Here is a 20101-nt window from a genome sequence, read left to right as displayed (position 1 = left end):
TTTGCTTTGACAAAAGGCAGGATAACAACAAGGATTATACAGTATAATGTTACCTCAAATGTCATAAACCACACAAACTATTCTCTTATGGTAATGGGTTTATGCTAACAGTATATTGAAAACAAAGCTCAAATTTCCTCTGCTCCTGTATTAAAGGCAAGACAACTGTTTCAGAATCAAGGCGCTTACCTGTCCCCATAGTAGTGTTCCCATTCCTAGAAAAATACACCATAGCCACTGTTCCGCTGTTAGCTTAGTGCAGCTGAATGGCTTTCCACCAAATTGAACAATGACGATCTGGCCGGGGGGGTGGGGGGGGAGGGGGGAGAGAGGAGAGAAAAATGTTTTTAAAGATTACACCTAAAACACAACTCCATGCAATATTAAGCAACAAATGTTATGAGGATTAGCACGCCAGAAGTGTCACTTACCTGTATTAAAAATGTTCCCAGTACAATGCTACAAAATATCATATTGTTGAAAATTCCATCAAAAACGTTCCTTTCACCATGAATTTTTCGAGCATTCACTTCATTAAACAACTGCATCATGACAAATGTATTAAATACAATTGTGTAGTGTTCTGAAGGGGGCGCATGAAGAGGAGCATTTCGTCCACTGTCAATATCAAATATTTTTTCACCTGAATCAATTAAAAAGTTTCATTTGAAAAAAGTTAAAACCGTATAGCTCCAAAATTAATACAAAATAGTTAGAAATTACTATTTGCAAAACTAAAGTCAACGAGGCAAAATACTGTAAATGCTGGAATCTGAAGCAAAAAAACACAAAATGCTGGAAAATCTCAGGTCTGAAGGCAGCTGTGGAGAGAGAAGGGCACTAACGTTTAAAGTCTGATAACTCAGATGGCGAAACTGAAGAGTCATCCAGACCCGTGATATTGGCTCTGTTCTCTTTCCAGAGATGCTGTCAGACCTGCTGAGATTTTCCAGCATTTCGTGTTTCTGTTTCATTCAATAAGGAATCATTTAGCTTAAAGGGGAAATCGCCCTCACCTCAAACTAAATTTGCATTAAATCCCAATGCATGCTACATACAAATTGGCTGTAATTCAGAAACAGCTTTCGTTTCCTTCTGTCAGATGAACAGGTTTAGTGTGGGTGCACTACTGGCAGCCCATTGCAGAGTTTTCAATCGAATAGAAAAAGCAAGAAAGCTGTACCGTTAAATTCTGGGTTCACTCTTCTACAGCACAAGACAGTTGTTGTTACCTAGTCCCACAATCTTAATCTCCAATTCCTCCTGAATTTGTGCACAGTGCTCTCAATATTTACCTTATTCCTATTTTTCAAAAGTTTAGGCACTTGGGCCAACTGCCATTTCACTCAATACAGGCCCCTGGCCTGCAATTGTTCATCAATCAAACGCACAATTCAAAATCCAAATATATATCCCTCATCTATTCTGTATGTTACTTGTTTCAATAAACTGCCAAATATGATTTTCCTTCTGTTGACTGTCTAAATCAATGTTTTCCAAGTTAACACAAAATAGTAGCTCCCATCAATTACACCTTTCATTCCCCATTTTCTCTCCTTTTGTGAATAGCTGCATTACGTTTGCTACATTCCAGCCTATAAAAATGTAAGAATTTTGGAAGTTCAAAGCCAATGCACCCACCATCTCCAGAGCCCATCCTTAAACCCATCATAGGCCAAATCCAGGGGATTTGTTGGGTCTAAATCACATTAATTCCAATCTCAACACCAACCTGACATTTATATCTTAGAAGTAATTAAGTTACTGATTTTTTAAAAGCTTAGAAGTATCAACTAAGCTCAAATGAAAACAGATTGCAGTATTTGCAATCCCAAATAAAATTTTATCCAATCAAAACCCTAAATCTACTTCACTCAAGTACAATACAGTCACTGACATTTAAAGGTTGATTAAAAATCTAAAGCTATTAAGAGGGTTTAAAACCCTCTGCTTACCAGCAAACAAAAGTGTAAAAACAACAACAAGTTGATAAACAGCATGACCCAAGATATTCTTCATCATAGTACGAGAGATGAGCGGTTTATTTCTGCCATATGGTCTCCGTAACAGAAGGGATTCTGTGGGTGGTTCAGTGGCTAAAGCAAGTGATGCAAGTGTGTCCATGATCAGGTTTACCCAAAGCATTTGCACAGCCTTCAATGGAGAATCCTAAAATCCAAATTGAACCAGTTCAATTCACATTAGGTATTAGGGAACTGATAATTTTTATCTGCAAATATTTCAGTTCTGTATTACAATCAAGATTAACAAAAATTAAAAATATTTAGTTTCTATACACAAAGTTAATCAGCAAACCCACAGGATCAGGTTCACTTGTAATTTTTACTTTCCATTTGGAGAATCTACGAGAATAGATGCACAAATATTCCTTCAAAAGATTATGAAAAATGCACTTAGAATTCAGTAATATATCTGCACACCTTAAACAGGCAGAACGATTAGATTATATGGAGGGTACTTCTATTTCAACCAACTTCATGCACTGCCAGGAAAATTCTGATAAACAGTAAATATTTACTGTTTCTAGAAGCATTATGTTTGGTGGAAGACTGTACAGGTCGAGTATTCTTTATCCATAAATCCAAAAACTGAACATATCCAAAAAGCACACATTTTTTGAAACTCATTGACCTTTAGTGCAGGAAGTCTGTGACCTGAGCCAACACAACCAGACCTTTAGGCAAGGAAAGTCTAGTCGTTTGTCTGAACTATTTACCTTGAAAACCCTTTTCCACAAGCAGCATTGCAAATGGCACCACAGCTGGGAAATTACCAGTACCCTGTATTTACTATTCAGTGGTACATCTTACTTTTCTAACCATTTAGTTAGCCTAGGCTTTGGCCATTGTAATATAGGCCGACATGTGGTATCCAAAAACTGATTGAGCCCAAAGAGCTTCACCTAAAGGATACTCACTCGACCTGTACACTGCTCCATATGACAGTTCTGTAGATTCCCTGAAAAGCATCCAAGATTAGCCAAGGAAGGTGGTTTTTGAGCAAGCAGTTGACTCGCCTCACCAGTTTTCTTATACAGCATCAGAAAATATAAAAGAGGTCTCAGAACATGGGGCAATTTCTTTAGGTAGAGGATTGCTGGAAGGTTTTGATATTGAGAGGTTGAGACAGAGAGCACTGTATATTCTAAGGGAGAAATAACTATACATCCTGGAGAACAGTGCAATGAGATGAGTTTTGGATTGCTCAAGCCATTTTTTTTTATAAAATGGGGAGGGGGTTGGGAGGGATTCCTATTTGTGAAGTGATAGGAATTATAACCATAGCCCCAGGTTCTGAGAAGAGTTTCCATTTCAACCAAGCAGCACTTGCTTTTCCTTGCACAAAAATGCTAGCCCAAGTCATTCATGGACATCAGCTGGCTCAACTTAAAACATTAGCAGAGAACAAGGAATACAGTGTACATGATTCACGTACTTTGCAACAGCACCTATGCCTTTTTGCTACTGCTTAGTAATGCTTACTTATTATTAATTCATGGATTGTTCCTTGGAGTTCAGAATCTATTCTTTAGACAGTCATTTATGCCTATTCAACTACTGAGTAAAGTGACAAAACTCCATTTACCTGTGTGATACAAGCACCAGTGAATGCCACAATCACAGCCACAACATTGACAGTAAGCTGGAACTGGAGAAATTTGGAGATACTGTCATACACATTTCTGCCCCACATAACTGCTTTAACAATGCTGGTGAAATTGTCATCAGTTAGGATAATATCGGAGGCTTCTTTGGCCACATCCGTTCCAGCAATACCCTACAAAAAGGAAGACAAAACAGAAAGTAACCGTTAGACATATTGGGATTACTTGCACTCAATTACATTTTGAATTCCATGGAATTTTAACTTGAGGCAAGATAGTAAACAGTTAGCAGATAATAAAAATGCAACATAAACCATTTAGAACTTCAACACAAAATTAACTTTTGAACATACCATAGCAAATCCAACATCAGCTTTCTTTAGTGCTGGACCATCATTAGTGCCATCACCAGTGACTGCTACAACTTGTTTTCGTTCTAATACTGTGCTATCAATAATGCCTTGAAATGAAAATACAACAAGTGAAAAATCTTTAACTGTTTTTAGTAGCAGTTAGATACTCATCAGCAATCATGAGCACTAATATTTCAGTAAAATGAAATGTTTTAATTCCTGTTCTTCCCTCCCACCCACACCAGCTGACATCCTACGTTGTTCACAAGGTGCCAATTAGAAATTTTTGAATTTGCAAAAAAATCAACTTTTTAAAAACAAGAAATGGGCATTTATTAAGAAAGCAGTGAGCCAACAAAGACAGACAGGCTCAAATGTTCACATTATGCCCACATTTGAGCAGTACCAAGTACAGCTGGCTAATATATACTCAACTTCGGCCTGACCTGAAGGTTTCAATGAGCTGCAGTTTTAAGTAAATTAAACTAATCCCAATTTGTGTAATATTTACAAATCAAAGCTGTTGTTCTAAGATAACCCTATTTGGATGGAGGCAAAGCACAAATTACTGTACAAATGTTAGTACTAAAAATGGTTACTGCATTGGATATTACTCATTCACAACCTGTCCCTTCATGTTCCAGGATCTGCTGCATGTCCAGCGAGCAATCGGACTGTTAATAATCCCTGGCATATTACTTTCACCCTATAGTTAAGGAAAGATTTTCCTTAAAATTTAGGCTATAAAAGGCTGCAAAGAGAATGAGTCATAGTCAGTACAGTACAGAAAAGGCCCTCCAGCCCATCGAGTCTGCACCGACAATAACTACCACTAAAGTCTCAGTAAGCCCAGCACTTGTCCCATATCCTTGAGGGTACAGCAAAGACAGACATTTGACTCATCTCATCAGTTCTTTGAAAGAGCTTTCCGATTAGTCCCAGCACCTTTGCTTTTGAAAATAATTAAGGAACCAAAACATGAAAAAACATTGTAGCAGGAATGGAGTAGTGCCCAAAAGCAGAATACAATAGCAAATCAACCATAAAGTCAATGACTAAAAATTTCAAAATTGAACTTCGAACAGTTCAACACGTGTCCTTTAGTTGTGTTACTACTAAACCGATGTACTTTGACAGTCTCCTGCATCATTATAATTTATTGAAATGTTCCATCTAATATTTCATTAATATAACACTAGGTGGCAGACTTGTCCATAAATTTACAACTAGAATAGTAGCTTCAAAAGCATGGCCCTCTGGCTTTGTAGAGTTAGATTTCTAAATCTATACAGTTCACTTGTAAAGAAGAAAATATAACAATTTGAATGTTATTTTACCCAAGAAAATAATACTCATCCCCAGGTAGGATAAATCAATGAAACTATTCACTGCTGGACTGCTTATCTATGAGGAGCTGCAGTTCTCTCCACTGCTGGAGATGTTTCACTCCACACCAGGCTTGCTTGGATTTGTTCTCACTGATGCTCATCATTCTCTGGATTCTTCACTATTGCTGCCATGACCTTTAGTTTAAACTTGCTTTCTGTAGCTAACATTGGTTCTTTGTGGAGTTCACCCACTCACTGGACTGCTCAAACTCCACCTGATTTTAATGTACTGCTCACCTCTCTACAGCCATCACTTTATCCCAAACTAGATTTGCATTACAAACACCTAGAATACCCTTCTCCCCAGATCAACTGTTATTTGATTTACTCAGCTTCTTCACAGCTCTTTCTCAGTGCGCATCTTCCAGCAGTGTGTCCATTGATAATCTGCCTTTTAAGCAGCTCCTGGAATCAGTCACTGTCCACATCAGTCTCCAAAACAGGACATAGCCCATTGATGGTCTACGCTGACTTGGCCCCATCTACATGGCAACTACATCCCACAGGAGGACTTCAGATCACTGACAGGCATCCGGGCTCAAAATTTCCTCCCATCTTCCTGCTCTTCAAAAAGGTACTCCACCTCGAACCAAGTTTTTAGTCACCCATCCCACCTCTGGCTCAATGATTTTGCCCCAATATAACTTTAAAGTGTCTTGATTTTTCTAAATGTCAGAACCATATAAATGCTTGTTGTTATTGGAGAAATCTCATCACAATGGAGTTCAATGTACAGAGCATGTGATGGTGGAATTGCTGATTGCACAGTCTATCCAAGTTAGATTGAATTTTCTAAGTGCCTCCCTGTTCAGAACCAATAAATATTTCTCTGTTGGTAATTAATCTGTAGGAAAATTAAAACTTTATCACCATTATTTTACCTTTGACTAAAGTGTGCTTATCAGTGGGCGAAGATCTTGCAAGGACACGAAGCCTGGGCCAGATCTTGTCTAAACGTTCTTGTTCAATCTGAAAAGATCAAATATTTCCCATTTCACAGTATTCAATATCAAGGAAAGAATCCATTCTGCTACTTCCAGTTTAAGATGTTAACGTACCTCGCCTTTTGCATTGCGAATGCGTTTGTTGAATTGTTTACCCTCCAAACACAGAAAGTCATCACCAGCCTGCAAGATGCCACATTTTGTAGCAATGGCACGGGCTGTGTTAATGTTGTCACCAGTGACCATACGCACGGTGATACCAGCACGCTGGCATTTATTAATGGCATCTGGAACCTGCAGACAGAAGCAGCAAACAATTTCACTGTTAGATCATAGTTTCACTGAGTACAACTCCAACATCATTCACCCGTTACTCCAGTGAAATATGCTGCTGTTCCTCAAATATAAACTTTCAGTTTAGCTCAAATCTCATTCCAGTGATAATGATGGGCTGCTCGTCACTGTAGTGCTCAATGCTGCATTGGTTAAAGAATCAGTAGTACATAGATGGTCTTTCAGTCAATCGAGTCTGTGCTGATCCCACCCAGTTGACTCACTCCCTCATTCTCTTCCCATATCATAAAATCACGACACTGCAGAAGGAAGCCTTTCGGCCCATCAGGTCCACACCGACTCTCCGACAGTATCTTACTCAGGCCCACACCCTGCCCTATCCCTGTAACCCCACACATCTTAGGACACCAAGAGACAATTTATCATGGCCAATCTGCCCAACTTCTACATTTTTGGACCGTAGGAGGAAACCAGAGCATCCGGAGGAAACCCATGCAGACACAGGGAAAACACACCCAAGGCTGGAATTGAACCTGGGTCCCTGGCACTGAGGTAGCAGTGCCACACAATTTTTTTTCTTTGTTCATTGCTAGTCCAAGAAATAACATTCCAACTTATTTTGCTAGTATTGAATCGGTATTCACTGGCAGTGCATTCCAAATCCCAAACTGTTTGTAAAAGGAATGTCACCTCTGGTCCTTTCGCCAATCTGGTCAACTATTTGACCATCAGAAACAATTTCTCTTCACTATCTAAACTCTTAATTTTATGATACCTCTATCAAATTGTCTCGGTGCTCAGATCTGATATTAAACTAACATCCCATCCATATGTTGATGCAGACAAAATCCTATAGCACTATTCCAAAGAGAAGGGAAGTTGACCTGGAAGTTTTGTCCCACAGAAAAACAACACAGACTGTTAGAGATTTGTGACTTCACAGATATCACTTTCAAAATAATTGGCTATGTAGCAACTGAGGTCTCTAGAATGTGAAAGGCACTACACAAATCTAAACACTTTCCCAGGCTATTGAATGCACAAGTCTTCACAGCATAAAAGTGGAGAGAAGAACTTAAAAATCTGCATTCAAATGTAGTTAGATACCCATGTAGTTTTCCTCAATTATGGCACCATTGTTGGCAGTTTTGAAGTTGGGGAATTGTGTTTGTACCAAAAGAATCATTTAACATAGCACATCAGGTAAAAAGGAATCATAGAAATATCTAGTGGTAGATTATGACTACATTTGCTAATGACAATGCTAATCTTCCAAATTCACTTTACTTCATACCCTGATTCAAGCACTGACATTCATTTCACACCTTCCCCACTCATCCAACCTTTCACAAGAAAAGATCATTTTGGAAAATCAGAACTCAACTACTGAAAATAACCAAAAAAAGCATTACTTCTGAGAAGACATTTTGAGTAAAGATCATAGAATGTTACAGCACACTGTTACTGCCAACGAATCTCACTTTACTCATTCCTCATACTGCTAAATATTTCTTTACCTAGCAGAATCGGAGTTATTGGTCTGGTGGTATTATCGTTACTGTTAATTCAGAAACTCAGCTAATGTTCTGGGGACCCGGGTTCGAATTCCACAACTGCAGATGGTGGAATTTGAATTCAATAAAAAAAAATCTAGAAATGAAGAATCTACTGATGGCCATGTCGGAAAAACCCACCTGGTTCACCAATGTCCCTTTAGGGAAGGAAATCAGCTGTCCTTACCTGGTCTGGCCTACATGTGACTCCAGAGCCACAGCAATGTGGTTGACTCTTAACTGTTCTCGGAAATGGCCTAGCAAGCCACTCAGTTAAAGGGTGACTAGGGATTGGCAATAAATACTGGCCAGCCAGCACAAATGAATAAAAAAAAAAATTACCTCTAGAAAGATATTTATGGACTTCACTTTAGGAAAGATTAGAAAAGATTCCGCATTAATGTTCTCTAAATTTTAAATATATACCTTACCACTATCCCCCTGATCAATGCAGTGTTCTGTTCCATTTGCAATTCAGGACAACAGGCTTGGACTGAATCCTAGTCTAGGGTTCTGCCCACGGTTTGAGCCACCTCAATGCAAACCAGCTAGCCCACTTCTTTCAAATATTTGCAAGAAACAAACAAACACAAATGACAGGCATTGACCTCATCATTAAATTCATGATAACCAAATACCCCAACATACCCGGATCAGTCTATCCATTAATGGCTATTACAGTAGGTCAGATAGTGAAATTTGAATTAGATTTAATTCCAGAATTTTAAGTCTAATGACAACCATGAAACCATGGTCAAGTGCGTTCATGAATGTCCTTCAGGGAAGTAAATCTGCCTTCCTTAACTGGGGGTCTGGCCTACATGTGACTCCAGACCCACAGTAATGGTTGACTCTTAAATGGCTTCTGAAATAGTCCAGCCATTCAGTTCAAGGGCAATTAAGGTTTGGCAATAAATGCTGGCCCAGCCAGTGACATCCAAATTTTACAAATGAATGTAGGAAAAAAGCCTCAGTTTTCAAGGAAACGGATCCAGTTTTGCATCTCCCCATTATTGAGCCTTCAATTTTGGTAACATTGTGGATTTATGCTATATTTTAATTGCTTTCATATCATTTCTATAACAAGACACTGAAAACTGTACATTTTAGAGATGTCTACCAGGACACAGTATTTTTTTCTTTCAAGTAGAGTTCAAATCCCACTCTCCAAGTACACTCCTGTGCATTACTGAGTGAATGCTGCAATGTTACGGCTACTGTTTCACAGGTGTGTTCTCAGATCAAAGATTGAATCACTATTTGGGAAGAGATCTCCCTGGTGCATTGGCTAATGTTCAATGTGTTATTTATCATGCTGGTGTTTATGGGATCTACCTGTGGGCAATTTGACAATTCTGTTTTGTACACTGAACAGTAATTCATTTAAAAGTACACAATTGGCTGTTGAGCGTTTTGGAGCAGAGGTTCTGAAAGCACCATATAAATGCAAATTCTCTCTTTACTTCATTCAGGAACTGAAACCCAAAATCTTAAACAATGGGTTTGCATTTGGTGCCTGTCCAAAAATAAATCAGCAGTGCAATTCTCCTCCTATTCCTTTAATAAGGCATCTGCACATTAAAGCCCCTCTACTCCAGTTCTATTTAAAATCATACCATTAAGGACTACCTTTTTCAAAAGGTTCTGTGGAATACCACTTTTTTTCAAGTCTAAGAAGCCTCCTTATACTCTATCTTTGCTTGTGTTTTCCAAACTGTTTAGTTTCACGTTTGAAACTCTCCTTCCACACACCATTAATTTTTGTTAACAATATCAGCATTCTCAGTGATTAATATGGTACGAGTGACTTTGTTACAAAATTAACAGAAAATGTTGGAAATATTCAGCAGATCAGGCAGCATCTGTGGAGAGAGAAACGGAGTTAACAGAAAACAGAAGTTCTGGAACATTAACAGACTTCGCAGATGCTGCCAGACTCACCAGGGTGATTCCAGCATTTAATTAGGATGTCCAGTATCAGTAGCATTTTTCTACTGTTGCAGCTGTATTACTGGCTTAGTATTCCTGAGGACAAGAATTAAAACCCCACATACTGGTTTGAGAATTTGAAAGTTAAGATTACAGACATGGTTTCCAGATGAAAATTCAGAACAAATATCACAAAATCCTGAAAGCAAGCGTGATCAAGAACTAATTCAAAGTTTGTGCAAGAGTATAAATCCGTGATTTTAAAAATCTATACAAATTGCCAAAATTGTACATGAACCAAATTATTGAATGGTTAAGACCGATTTAGTTGAAATTGTCATCACTGGGAACTATCACAACATGCTCAAAAATTTGCCTCAAATATACAAATTAATAAAACAGAATCATCAAGAGACTTTAGTAAATAGTAATTGCACTTTTGAATTTCCAGAAGCAATTCATCTCATGGTAATGCTAGGATAGTCACTAGAATAGCAGAGAACAGGTCTGTGGAAACGATATTCATACTTGACAACACACTGGACAAACCTCGTTTAGTTTCCAGCTTTGGTCATGCTTCAAAAATATATAAATGCATCATAAATAGGTAGAGAAAGATTGATTCCAATCATAAGGGGGATTTGCTGCACCAGTGATTCAGGGTGACTAAACAAGCTGAAAATTACACGACAGTTGTAGGTGTAATTAGTTCATGTAACAGGTGCAGGGAATTTCCCAGCTATAAAATTGTAGCAGAATATAGACTTACCCCTGGGTCCAGCAGCTGTCACTAGGAAGCTCACTAGCCTGATGATATTGTTGGGCAAGTGGTTTCTGTGCTGTGTGTTTTGGGACCATGTCTTGAATTAAGGGTAGAATGGAAGAACGTTCAGAATTCTGCTGACAAGCCTGGGTGGTTTGGTTGGAGGGGGTGGCAGGGGCTTTTTTGTTTTACTAGGAAGGAGGTGCAACACATTCACATGTAAAAGAAAACCTGAGCAGTTGTGTCGATAGTGGATAGATTGTTCATCTACAAGTCCCAGCAAGATGCCCTGTTGCGAGTTTGGAATCTTAAGATAGCTAATCAACATTTTTACTTGGATTATAAAGGCCCACGAGAGTCACATTGTCATGAAAAGTTAATTTGTCACAAGTAGGCTTAACATTAACACTGCAATGAAGTTACTGTGAAAAATCCCCTAGTCGCCACACGCCGGCATCCGTTTGGGCATACTGAGGGAGAATTTAGCATGGCCAGTCCTCCTAACCTGCACATCTTTGGACTGTGGGAGGAAACCCACACAGACACAGAACATGCAGACTCCACACAGACAGTCACCCAAGCTGGGAATCAAACCCAGGTCCCTGGCACTATGAGGCAACAGTGCTAACCACTGTGTCACCCATTGAAGATGGGCTTTGAGGGCAAGCGACGATAGCAAGCCACTAGGATTGGATTGCAAGTTTTCCTAAATATCACTGAACCCCTCTGTCTGCAAGAATCTGAGCAAATAGATAAAGTAAGAAGTCTCACAACACCAGGTTAAAGTCCAACAGGTTTATTTGGTAGCAAATACCATAAGCAAATACCATAACCGAAAGCTTATGGTATTTGCTACCAAATAAACCTGTTGGACTTTAACCTGGTGTTGTGAGACTTCTTACTGTGCTTACCCCAGTCCAACGCCGGCATCTCCACATCACAAATAGATAAAGACAGCATGTCACTATGGTTCACCAGGTAGAACATAGATGGATGTGTATGCTAAGATTAAAGAGGCCAAGTTCACAAATGTTTAAATAAGACTGGTGGATTCACCAAGCTTGGGCTACAGGAAGGAATCTTGCACTCATCCCTCTCTGAAAACCTGTGTGGGAATTAGAAGATATCCAGCTGGGAAAGGAATAGGAAACAAACCACCAGTAACTAGGAATCACTTTGGACTGGCTCTGGAAAACAGAGCACCTACTGAAGGGACAAAGTGTCACCATGGATGGAGATTTTTAGTCATTTTAAAAACGTAGGAATCTTTTCTGTAGTTTATAGAACAAGTTGCCTACTAAAAGAGCATTTAGTCACCATTGCTTTTAGTTTGTTTCTTAAACTTGGCAATCCTATCCATCAGTCAAAGTTTTAATTCCTTTCCAAACGTTATTGGTCTACAGGGATTGTAACCAATGTTACTTGGCAAAATCTTTATGTTTTTGACTTTTATTATGTGGCATTTTTTCATTTATGGGCTAAATTTAGGAACTTAATTTTCAACATAATTGCCCATTGAACAGAACTGTGCCAAATAGTTGCTTTAATAAAGCTGTAGCACTGCTTTCAACATTTTCCTGTTTCAAATTTTAGTTTTAAAAAATATAAAATTCCAGGATTGCTGAAATGATTCTGCTGCAATTAAGTCTTAGTCTTTGCTACTCAGGACACAAACTCTCCCATTTTTCTGCCAAGAAGAATGTAAAATATGCTTATCTGTCACTTTTTTTAAAAAAAATCAAGCTACAAGACCCACTTCAGAGAATACTTCACATGTTCAGACAGTTCCAGTGCTTTAAAGCAGTTGCAAGTATTCATGATCAAACCTTGCATTCCAAAACATCATGAGCCAGTTAGCACAGCCAGCCAGTGGGGAAATATTGGAAGAGATCAAGATTGCAAGATCAAGCTTGCTGGAAAACACTGCTGTATGCTTCTGACTGGATAGCCCATTTCTATACTCAAACATTCAGATCGTGCATCTGCAGATATCCACTCCATCTGATGAAGGAGCAGCGTTCCGAAAGCTAATGGCATTTGCTACCAAATAAACCTGTTGGACTTTAACCCTGTTGTTAAAACTCTTACTGTGATTACCCCAGTCCAACACCGGCATCTCCACATCATGACAGAATAGTAATCCCAGATTACCTCCAATCCAATATGACTCAGCACATTTGGGACTACTTGATCTAGAATTAGAAACGATGATTTTACCTCAACCATTAGAAGAACAGTCAACCTCAACTTATCCAGAAACTCAATTTATGCACTGTCCCTATAGAACCTGCTCAACTCAATTTCAGGAACCCTGTAAATTGAAAATAGGCTACAACTGGTAGCTGTTATCATGCCAAATCCAAAACCACTATTCCATTTTCGGTGGACTGATAAAACCAGGATTGATTAGAGTACTGGTACACAATTTCCCTGATCTGTGGTCAACATTTAGATTCAGATTAACATTGGCTTGAATTCCATCCAGAAATGCTTGTCGCCAATCACATCATGATTCTAAGTGCCTCCACACTCATTCTGGGAAAAACTGACACCAATCCAAACATTTAACTGTTTGAACTTGTACACTTGTTTTGCAATGTTTAATCTTAAATCATTTCAGATTTAACTTCTCCATACTATTTAGGTGCATTGGCTATACTAAATTCTCCCTCAGTGTACCCAAACAGGTGCCAGAGTGTGGCGACTAGGGGATTTTCAGTGACTTCATTGCAATGTTAAGCCTGCTTGTGACACTAATAAACTTGTACAGCTCAGAAAGTTCTGTTTCATGGTTAAAATGAAAAACTTCCAGTATTTCCTGATACTCCACTCCTCTGACGCTCGGACTCAGTTTCATCACTCGCGAATTACCTCCAGGGTGACATCTGATCAACATATCCAAGGGGAAGCACAAGTGATGGCTATAGCTCAGCTGCCCAGGCCTTAAATTCACTTCTGAAAACACTTTTCCATTCTGTTAGGATACTAAATCAGGTATATTATGAAGCTAGATTAGACCCCAACAATTTTCAATTTTGGCATTAGTGAGAGGATGTTTCACTCCAGGGACGATTCTACTGAAACTGGGAACCTCTTATCAAAACAAATGATGTTAATGTTTATCTATTGTTCAAAAGTTAATGACAAGATACAAGTCTTAACTGCTAACCTATCACCAGGAGTTCCAATCAAGCAATATTTCTCAGACTTAACTCAATTAATTAGCAAAACACAGGCATACTTGCTTCGACTTCAGTTACCAGGCTTGGAGCTTTCAGTGCCTTTAGAGACAGACAGAAAGATACTGCTTTCTTCTGGCAGCCCAGACAGCAACTGCTTGTATTTTAAAATGAAACTCTTACCTACAAGCTTAGTCAAACTGTCAATCAACCTAGTCTAAATTCCCAAGAGAACTTAAACAAAAGAGCCATTAACTCTACAAAGCAACATATTCCTTAGTTAAAATCAATTAGCCCGCATCTGCTGCATGTTTACCAGGCAAATCAATTCAAAACACTTCCTCTTAAAGCAACCCTACCTTACACAAAATGTATTAAAGTAGGACAATATCACAGCCCCTCACCTTTAAAATGCAGATTCGAATTTGCCTTTGACCAAGTGTATAGTCACGTGTTCCAATGCGTCTTTTGGCTCAAATTTCATTTCACTAAGGATACAATGTTAACATTTCAGGTCAATTACTTTCCAGAACTGAGTTATTGACCCGAAACATTAGCTCTGTTTGGCTCTCCAAATATGCTTCCTGATATGCTGAATATTTCCAGCATTTTCTGTTTATCCTCATTAGAAATGTCACATTTTTGTGTTCACTAAGGCTGTGTTCTGCATTTAGGAAAGGAGATCCATCTGTAACTCAGGATAATGTTTACTCGGCTTAGGCACGCTAGTCAACACTGGCAGAATAACATGGGTAATGTTGTAATAGACTGTATTACCGGTAGTCTGGTATTAGAGCGGAATTACATTATTGGTTTCCTCCCTATCATAGGAAACCGTATCAGGACACGAATTTGTAATATCACAGCTTAGGTAGTGTTGTAATAGATCTGCTGGACTGGTGCAAGAACAGAATTGCGTTATTGGTTTCCTCCATATAATAGGAAGCAGACTTTTGTAAACTCCCTTTATTGTTCTTTTGGGATGGGAATAGAAGGATATGGTCCTCTGAAGAGTAGGGGGTTTTAGTTCAGTCGGTGCAGGCTTGGAGGGCTGAAGGGCCTATTCCTGTGCTGTAATTTTCTTTGCTCTTTGTTCAATGATGGAACAGGAATTTGTAATATTTCAACTTTAGTGAAAACCAGAGCCAACCAAAAGATTCCAGTGCAACTCCAACATTGGCATCCACCTGGCTGGAAAATTACCCAGGAATATCCCATCAAAAAAAGGTCATGTGTAACATGGCAAGTACCGGATTGGCAGCATCAAGTGCCATAAAGCTACACCTGATCATCACGAACCCGTTGTGCTCAGCTTCAAATCTCGTCATAGCCTTGATGAGAACCATGGACACAAGACAGGCAATAGCAGCTTTTCTCAACAGAAGACAGCATTTCACTAATACTACTGTGACCAAGCAAAACTGGAATCAATGGGAAAAACCCACCTACAGCTGGTGGTTAGAGGACAATCACTGCCGCCCCACTGCATCAGCGCAGAAAACTTCTGCACATATCCTTGACCCACCATTTTCATATGAAGCAAAACAATTCCGCTACCTTCCATAACTTGAATCGATTAATAAATTACCAATGTATAGGAATACTTGCTTGGTGCCAAGTGTCTTGTCTAAAGGTTGTGTAATAAATGCAATTTAAATCTGCAGTCACTTTATCCTGCTCAAAACGAAAATGAATATTCCTCCAAATGCAAAATTAGTTTCCACATTTAGGAAATGATCCAAACATTACAAACACTATGAATATTCTAAATTTGAGGAGGCATAGGATAATGGCACCAGACTAGTAATCCAGAAGCCCAAACTCTGAAGACAGGTTCAGATCCCACCACAGCTGGTGGAAAATCTGCAATTGAAAGCTAGTTTCCATAACGTGAACCATGAAACCCGTGTCCTAAATGTCCTTTAGTGAAGGATATCCATTATCCTTACCCAATCTGGCCTACATTTGACTCCAGAGGGGGGCAAGCCACTAACTTGGGGTCGGGCAACAAATGTCCACATCCCATGAAATAATAAAAATGCTTCATAAATCAAGTGAAATGTTAAATTAGATTTAAATATATAAATGTAGCCTGCTATAGAATTGCTCACTTGCAGTATACGATCTTGGTTTTACCATGGTTCAGGTCTCTGGATCTAGAATTTGGCAAATATTGGCACAATGCAGACTGAGCGTTGTCCTATTTAAGTAGTGAACTAGCATAGTAAACAATATTTTGCTTAGCGAAGTAGAAGCTGACTATGAACACACTGTACAAAGTGAACCTGGACTGAAACATCTCAATATTGCATAGAAAATTTAGAACCAGAAAGATTTCTATTTCAGAAAGAAACAATTTGGACCGTGTTTGGGTGAGCTCCTTCCTCACAATCCAAAACTAATCCCGCTACCACCTCCCTCCTCCCCCAGCCTCATGAATTCAAGTATTTACTACATTTAGCCAAAACTGAATAATGAACTCTGTCTCACATCACAGACTGGCAAATACTTTATCAACCAATAATACTCCTTACCATATCATTGAGGATTAAAGTTGGTGATGCCTTGTAACATTCCTAGCGGAAGAAATGCTGGGAATCTAATCATCTAGAGCAAACACCACTATTATTTCCAAAATATTGTGGCACAAGTGACTCAACCCATAAGTTCCGGAGACCCTCACCCTGAACCTTGCCAAAATGGTGACAACTCCACAATCATAGCTTCAACCCCATTTAAAAATCAATCGTGATGTCCAATTTTCTGAATTAATGCTACACTAATTGTTGCTACCATTTAGTCAAAAGCAGAACAGCCCTGGTGATTTGACAGCCTGATTTATTGCTTCAAGAACAATTACTCTTCAAAGACCTTTGTATTAAGCTTTGACCAGTTAGCTAATGCAACTTGACATAGCGCTGGCCATGACGTTTCCTGTTAAATGAAATTGTTTGAAAGTCATTTAATGTTTGCATTGATTCACTGATCTGTGCTCTGTGCCTGACAGTAGAATCTCAATCTAAATAAGTTTCCAAACTCCAGTACATTCATGCCTGGCGTTTCACATTCAATCCTCCTCGAGATCATCCAAAATTCTGCCACCTCCGTCCAACCTCTTCAAGTCCTGTTTATCCATCACTTCCATGCTCATTAATCTACATTAGTTCCCGGATAGATGAATGCTTTTATAAAAGCTCATTTTCAGATCAACCCACCCCTCCAGAGTCTGGCCTCTTGAGCATCCCAACTCATTGCTCCACGGCTGGTGGCTGTGTCTTCCTTTACCAGGGCCTGCAGCTCTGGAAATCTCTATTCGTTTCTTCTTCAAAATGTTCTTTAGAAACTACCTCCGACAACTTGATACCACCCGTCTTCCTGTGTCATATAGCTCAGCATCAAATAGTTAGATAATGCTCTGAAGTGCCTCAATACCTTTTACTACATTGAGTGTAATAGTTATTATTAATGGTTCCTAGTGCATCATCTAATGAGGATTTAATTACTGGACCATGAATCTATAGCTACTCCGAATTTAAAGCAGAAATAATTTTCTATACATCTTGTATTGACAGTTCCTCTGCAAAACAGCATGAGCTTTAAAATGAAGATGTCCATAAATGATTACAATTTAGAAATCTTCAATTAGTTCAGGCACCTACATCCATGAACAGTTTTAAGACTCAAAATAATCCAACTAAGAATTCAGATTCTGTTGTAGCCGTCCTTGTACAAAAGCACACGAGGCTATTTTGTTGCAACACTATTAGAAGACTAAAAGTTGAGGGGTTTTTTGATGAAGGTAGAAAATAAATTGGAAAGCTGCGAAGCAGAACTGAACCATAGAAAATAGATAGAAAATACAGCCGAAAAATGTTACATGGGCAGGCTGACTGTCCCATGAACACACTAAGTAGTTATCCATACAAAATTAATTGCTTTGTCCCAAGACATGTATAAAACAATTTTTGACTTTTCATTTAGTTCAGAATCAAGACAAAATGTCATGCTTATGCTTCACTGTGCTTGCTACCAGTTTACAAATATTTAGGTAACATTTCATGTGATGCACGACAGTTGCAGCACTATACCATTTGATGTTTGCTTCTCATGCTGGATTCAAATCGGGCACAAGCAAGACAAACAAACCACAATGGCTTTGATTCGACTTACATCAGGCACCTTAAATCTTAAATTTTGTTGAAATGAGTTAACAAACTAGTATAAAATCGAGACTTTAAAAAAAATTTCAGTTGCAAAATCAAACCGAACATCCAAAGGCAAAAAAATAGATGGTGAAAAAATGCAATTGGAGTAGTTTCTAGTTAGCTCTTCATTCACAAAACTCAACTTTAGAATTAAAAAAGTACTCAAAGATCCTAAATAAAAAAAAATATTGGGAACATGTTGATAAATGGTTTTTGAGTCTGAAGGCAAACTCAGACTTCCATATTTAACAGTGGGCACTACAAAAATCCTTAATGTAGGATAACTTCTCAAAGGACTCAGCAGGACCCTAATGCCACCTTTTCAGTGTCATTTCTAACTTACCTCTGGTCTCACAGGATCTTCAATACCAACTACAGCTATACAGGTGAGGTCAGTCAGTACATCATTTTCATTCTCCCAATCCACATCAGAATTAGCTTCAAACTCTCTGAAAGCTAAGCAGATGGTACGCAATCCCTCAGAGGCCATTGGTTCTATTACTTTCTTTACTAAATCTTCACGGTCTCGCATCTTCAAATCTCTGATCTCGCCCTTTGCGTTTAAAATTTTGGAGCACCTGGAGAGAGAGAGAGAGAGAGAGAGAGATTTTATGACAACTCTTTTTAAAGCACCTAAAAAAAAACTTCAACCAACTGGAAGATGCAAAATAGAATTTGATAAACTTATAGCTAATACAGTGTTAAACTGAAAAACAGAAGTTTACAGACAGATGGCATTTTATAAATTAGGACTCGAGTTCATAAGTCCATAAGACATAGGAGCAGAATTAGGCCATTCAGCGCACGAGTCTGCTCCGCCATTCGATCTTGGCTGATATGTTTCTCATCCCCATTTCCCCATCTTCTCCCCATAACCCCCCAATCCATTACCAATTAAAAATCTAACTCTTTAAATTTACTCACTGTCCCAGCATCCACTGCACTTTGGGCTAGCGAATTCCACAGATTCACAACCCTTCAAGTAGTTGTTTCTCCTCAATTCTGTTTTAAATTTGTTCCCCCTTATCCCAAGACGATGACCTCTCATCCTAGAATGCCCCACAAGAGGAAGCATCCGCTCCATGTCTACTTTATCCATGCCTTTTACCATCTTGTATACCTCAATTTGACTTCCCCTCATTCTAAATTCGAGTATAGGACTAAACTGTTCACTCCTTCATACGACAAACCCCTCATCTCTGGAATCAATCCAGTGAACCTCCTCTGAACTGCCTCCAATACCACTACATCTTTCCTCAAATAAAGAACAAAGAAAATTACAGCACAGGAACAGGCCCTTCAACCCGCCAAGCTGCCCGATTGAAGTAGTTTAAACCTCTGACCCTTCCAGGGACCAAAACTGTGCACAATACTCCAGATGCGGCCTCACCAATGTCTTGTATAGATGCAACAATACTTCCTTACCTTTATATTCTATTCCTTTAGCTATAAATGTCAACTTTCCATTCACTTTCTTTATTATCTGCTGTACCTGCATGCTAAATTTTCTGTGACTCATGTAGGAGGACACCCAGATCCCTCCGCACTGGAACACCCCGAAGAGTCTCCCCATTTAGATAAGTCGCCTTCCCATTTTTGCGACCAAAATGCATGACCTCAAATTTATCCATATTAAACTCCATCTACCACATTTTAGTCCATTCTCCTAACCTATATCTATTTGTAAGGTTCTTAGTTCCTCATTGCAACTTAGTCCTGCCTATGTTTGTGTCATCTGCAAATTTGGCTATAGAACCATCTATCTCTATATCCAAGTCATTAATATAGATTGCATATAGCCGAGTCCCCAAGAAGTTGGAGAACATGTTTACAAATTAAAGTACAAGTATTTTGATCTGTAGAATTGC

The 20101-nt window shown here is 38.8% G+C and overlaps 1 protein-coding gene across 10 annotated transcripts in view; it reads right to left on the bottom strand.

The window, feature by feature from the left end:
• LOC144498471 (plasma membrane calcium-transporting ATPase 1-like) overlaps nt 1–20101 on the bottom strand; it is a 111691-nt gene that overhangs the window by 11244 nt on the left and 80346 nt on the right. For all 10 annotated transcript variants that reach the window (XR_013498707.1, XR_013498708.1, XM_078219637.1 and 7 more), the window contains exons 12-19: nt 18577–18811; nt 6425–6604; nt 6248–6335; nt 3979–4085; nt 3607–3798; nt 1956–2169; nt 432–643; nt 190–297 (exon numbers count right to left, since the gene is read on the bottom strand). Coding sequence is in view for 8 of the 10 variants with exons in the window: in XM_078219637.1 (XP_078075763.1) it covers nt 190–297; nt 432–643; nt 1956–2169; nt 3607–3798; nt 3979–4085; nt 6248–6335; nt 6425–6604; nt 18577–18811 (1336 nt within the window). In the remaining 2 variants the exon portion in view is untranslated. The remainder of the gene's footprint in view (nt 1–189; nt 298–431; nt 644–1955; nt 2170–3606; nt 3799–3978; nt 4086–6247; nt 6336–6424; nt 6605–18576; nt 18812–20101) is intronic.

This window comes from Mustelus asterias, chromosome 9, assembly GCF_964213995.1.
Source record: "Mustelus asterias chromosome 9, sMusAst1.hap1.1, whole genome shotgun sequence".
Classification (NCBI taxonomy): domain Eukaryota; kingdom Metazoa; phylum Chordata; class Chondrichthyes; order Carcharhiniformes; family Triakidae; genus Mustelus; species Mustelus asterias.
This window is presented reverse-complemented; position numbering and strand designations above follow the sequence as displayed.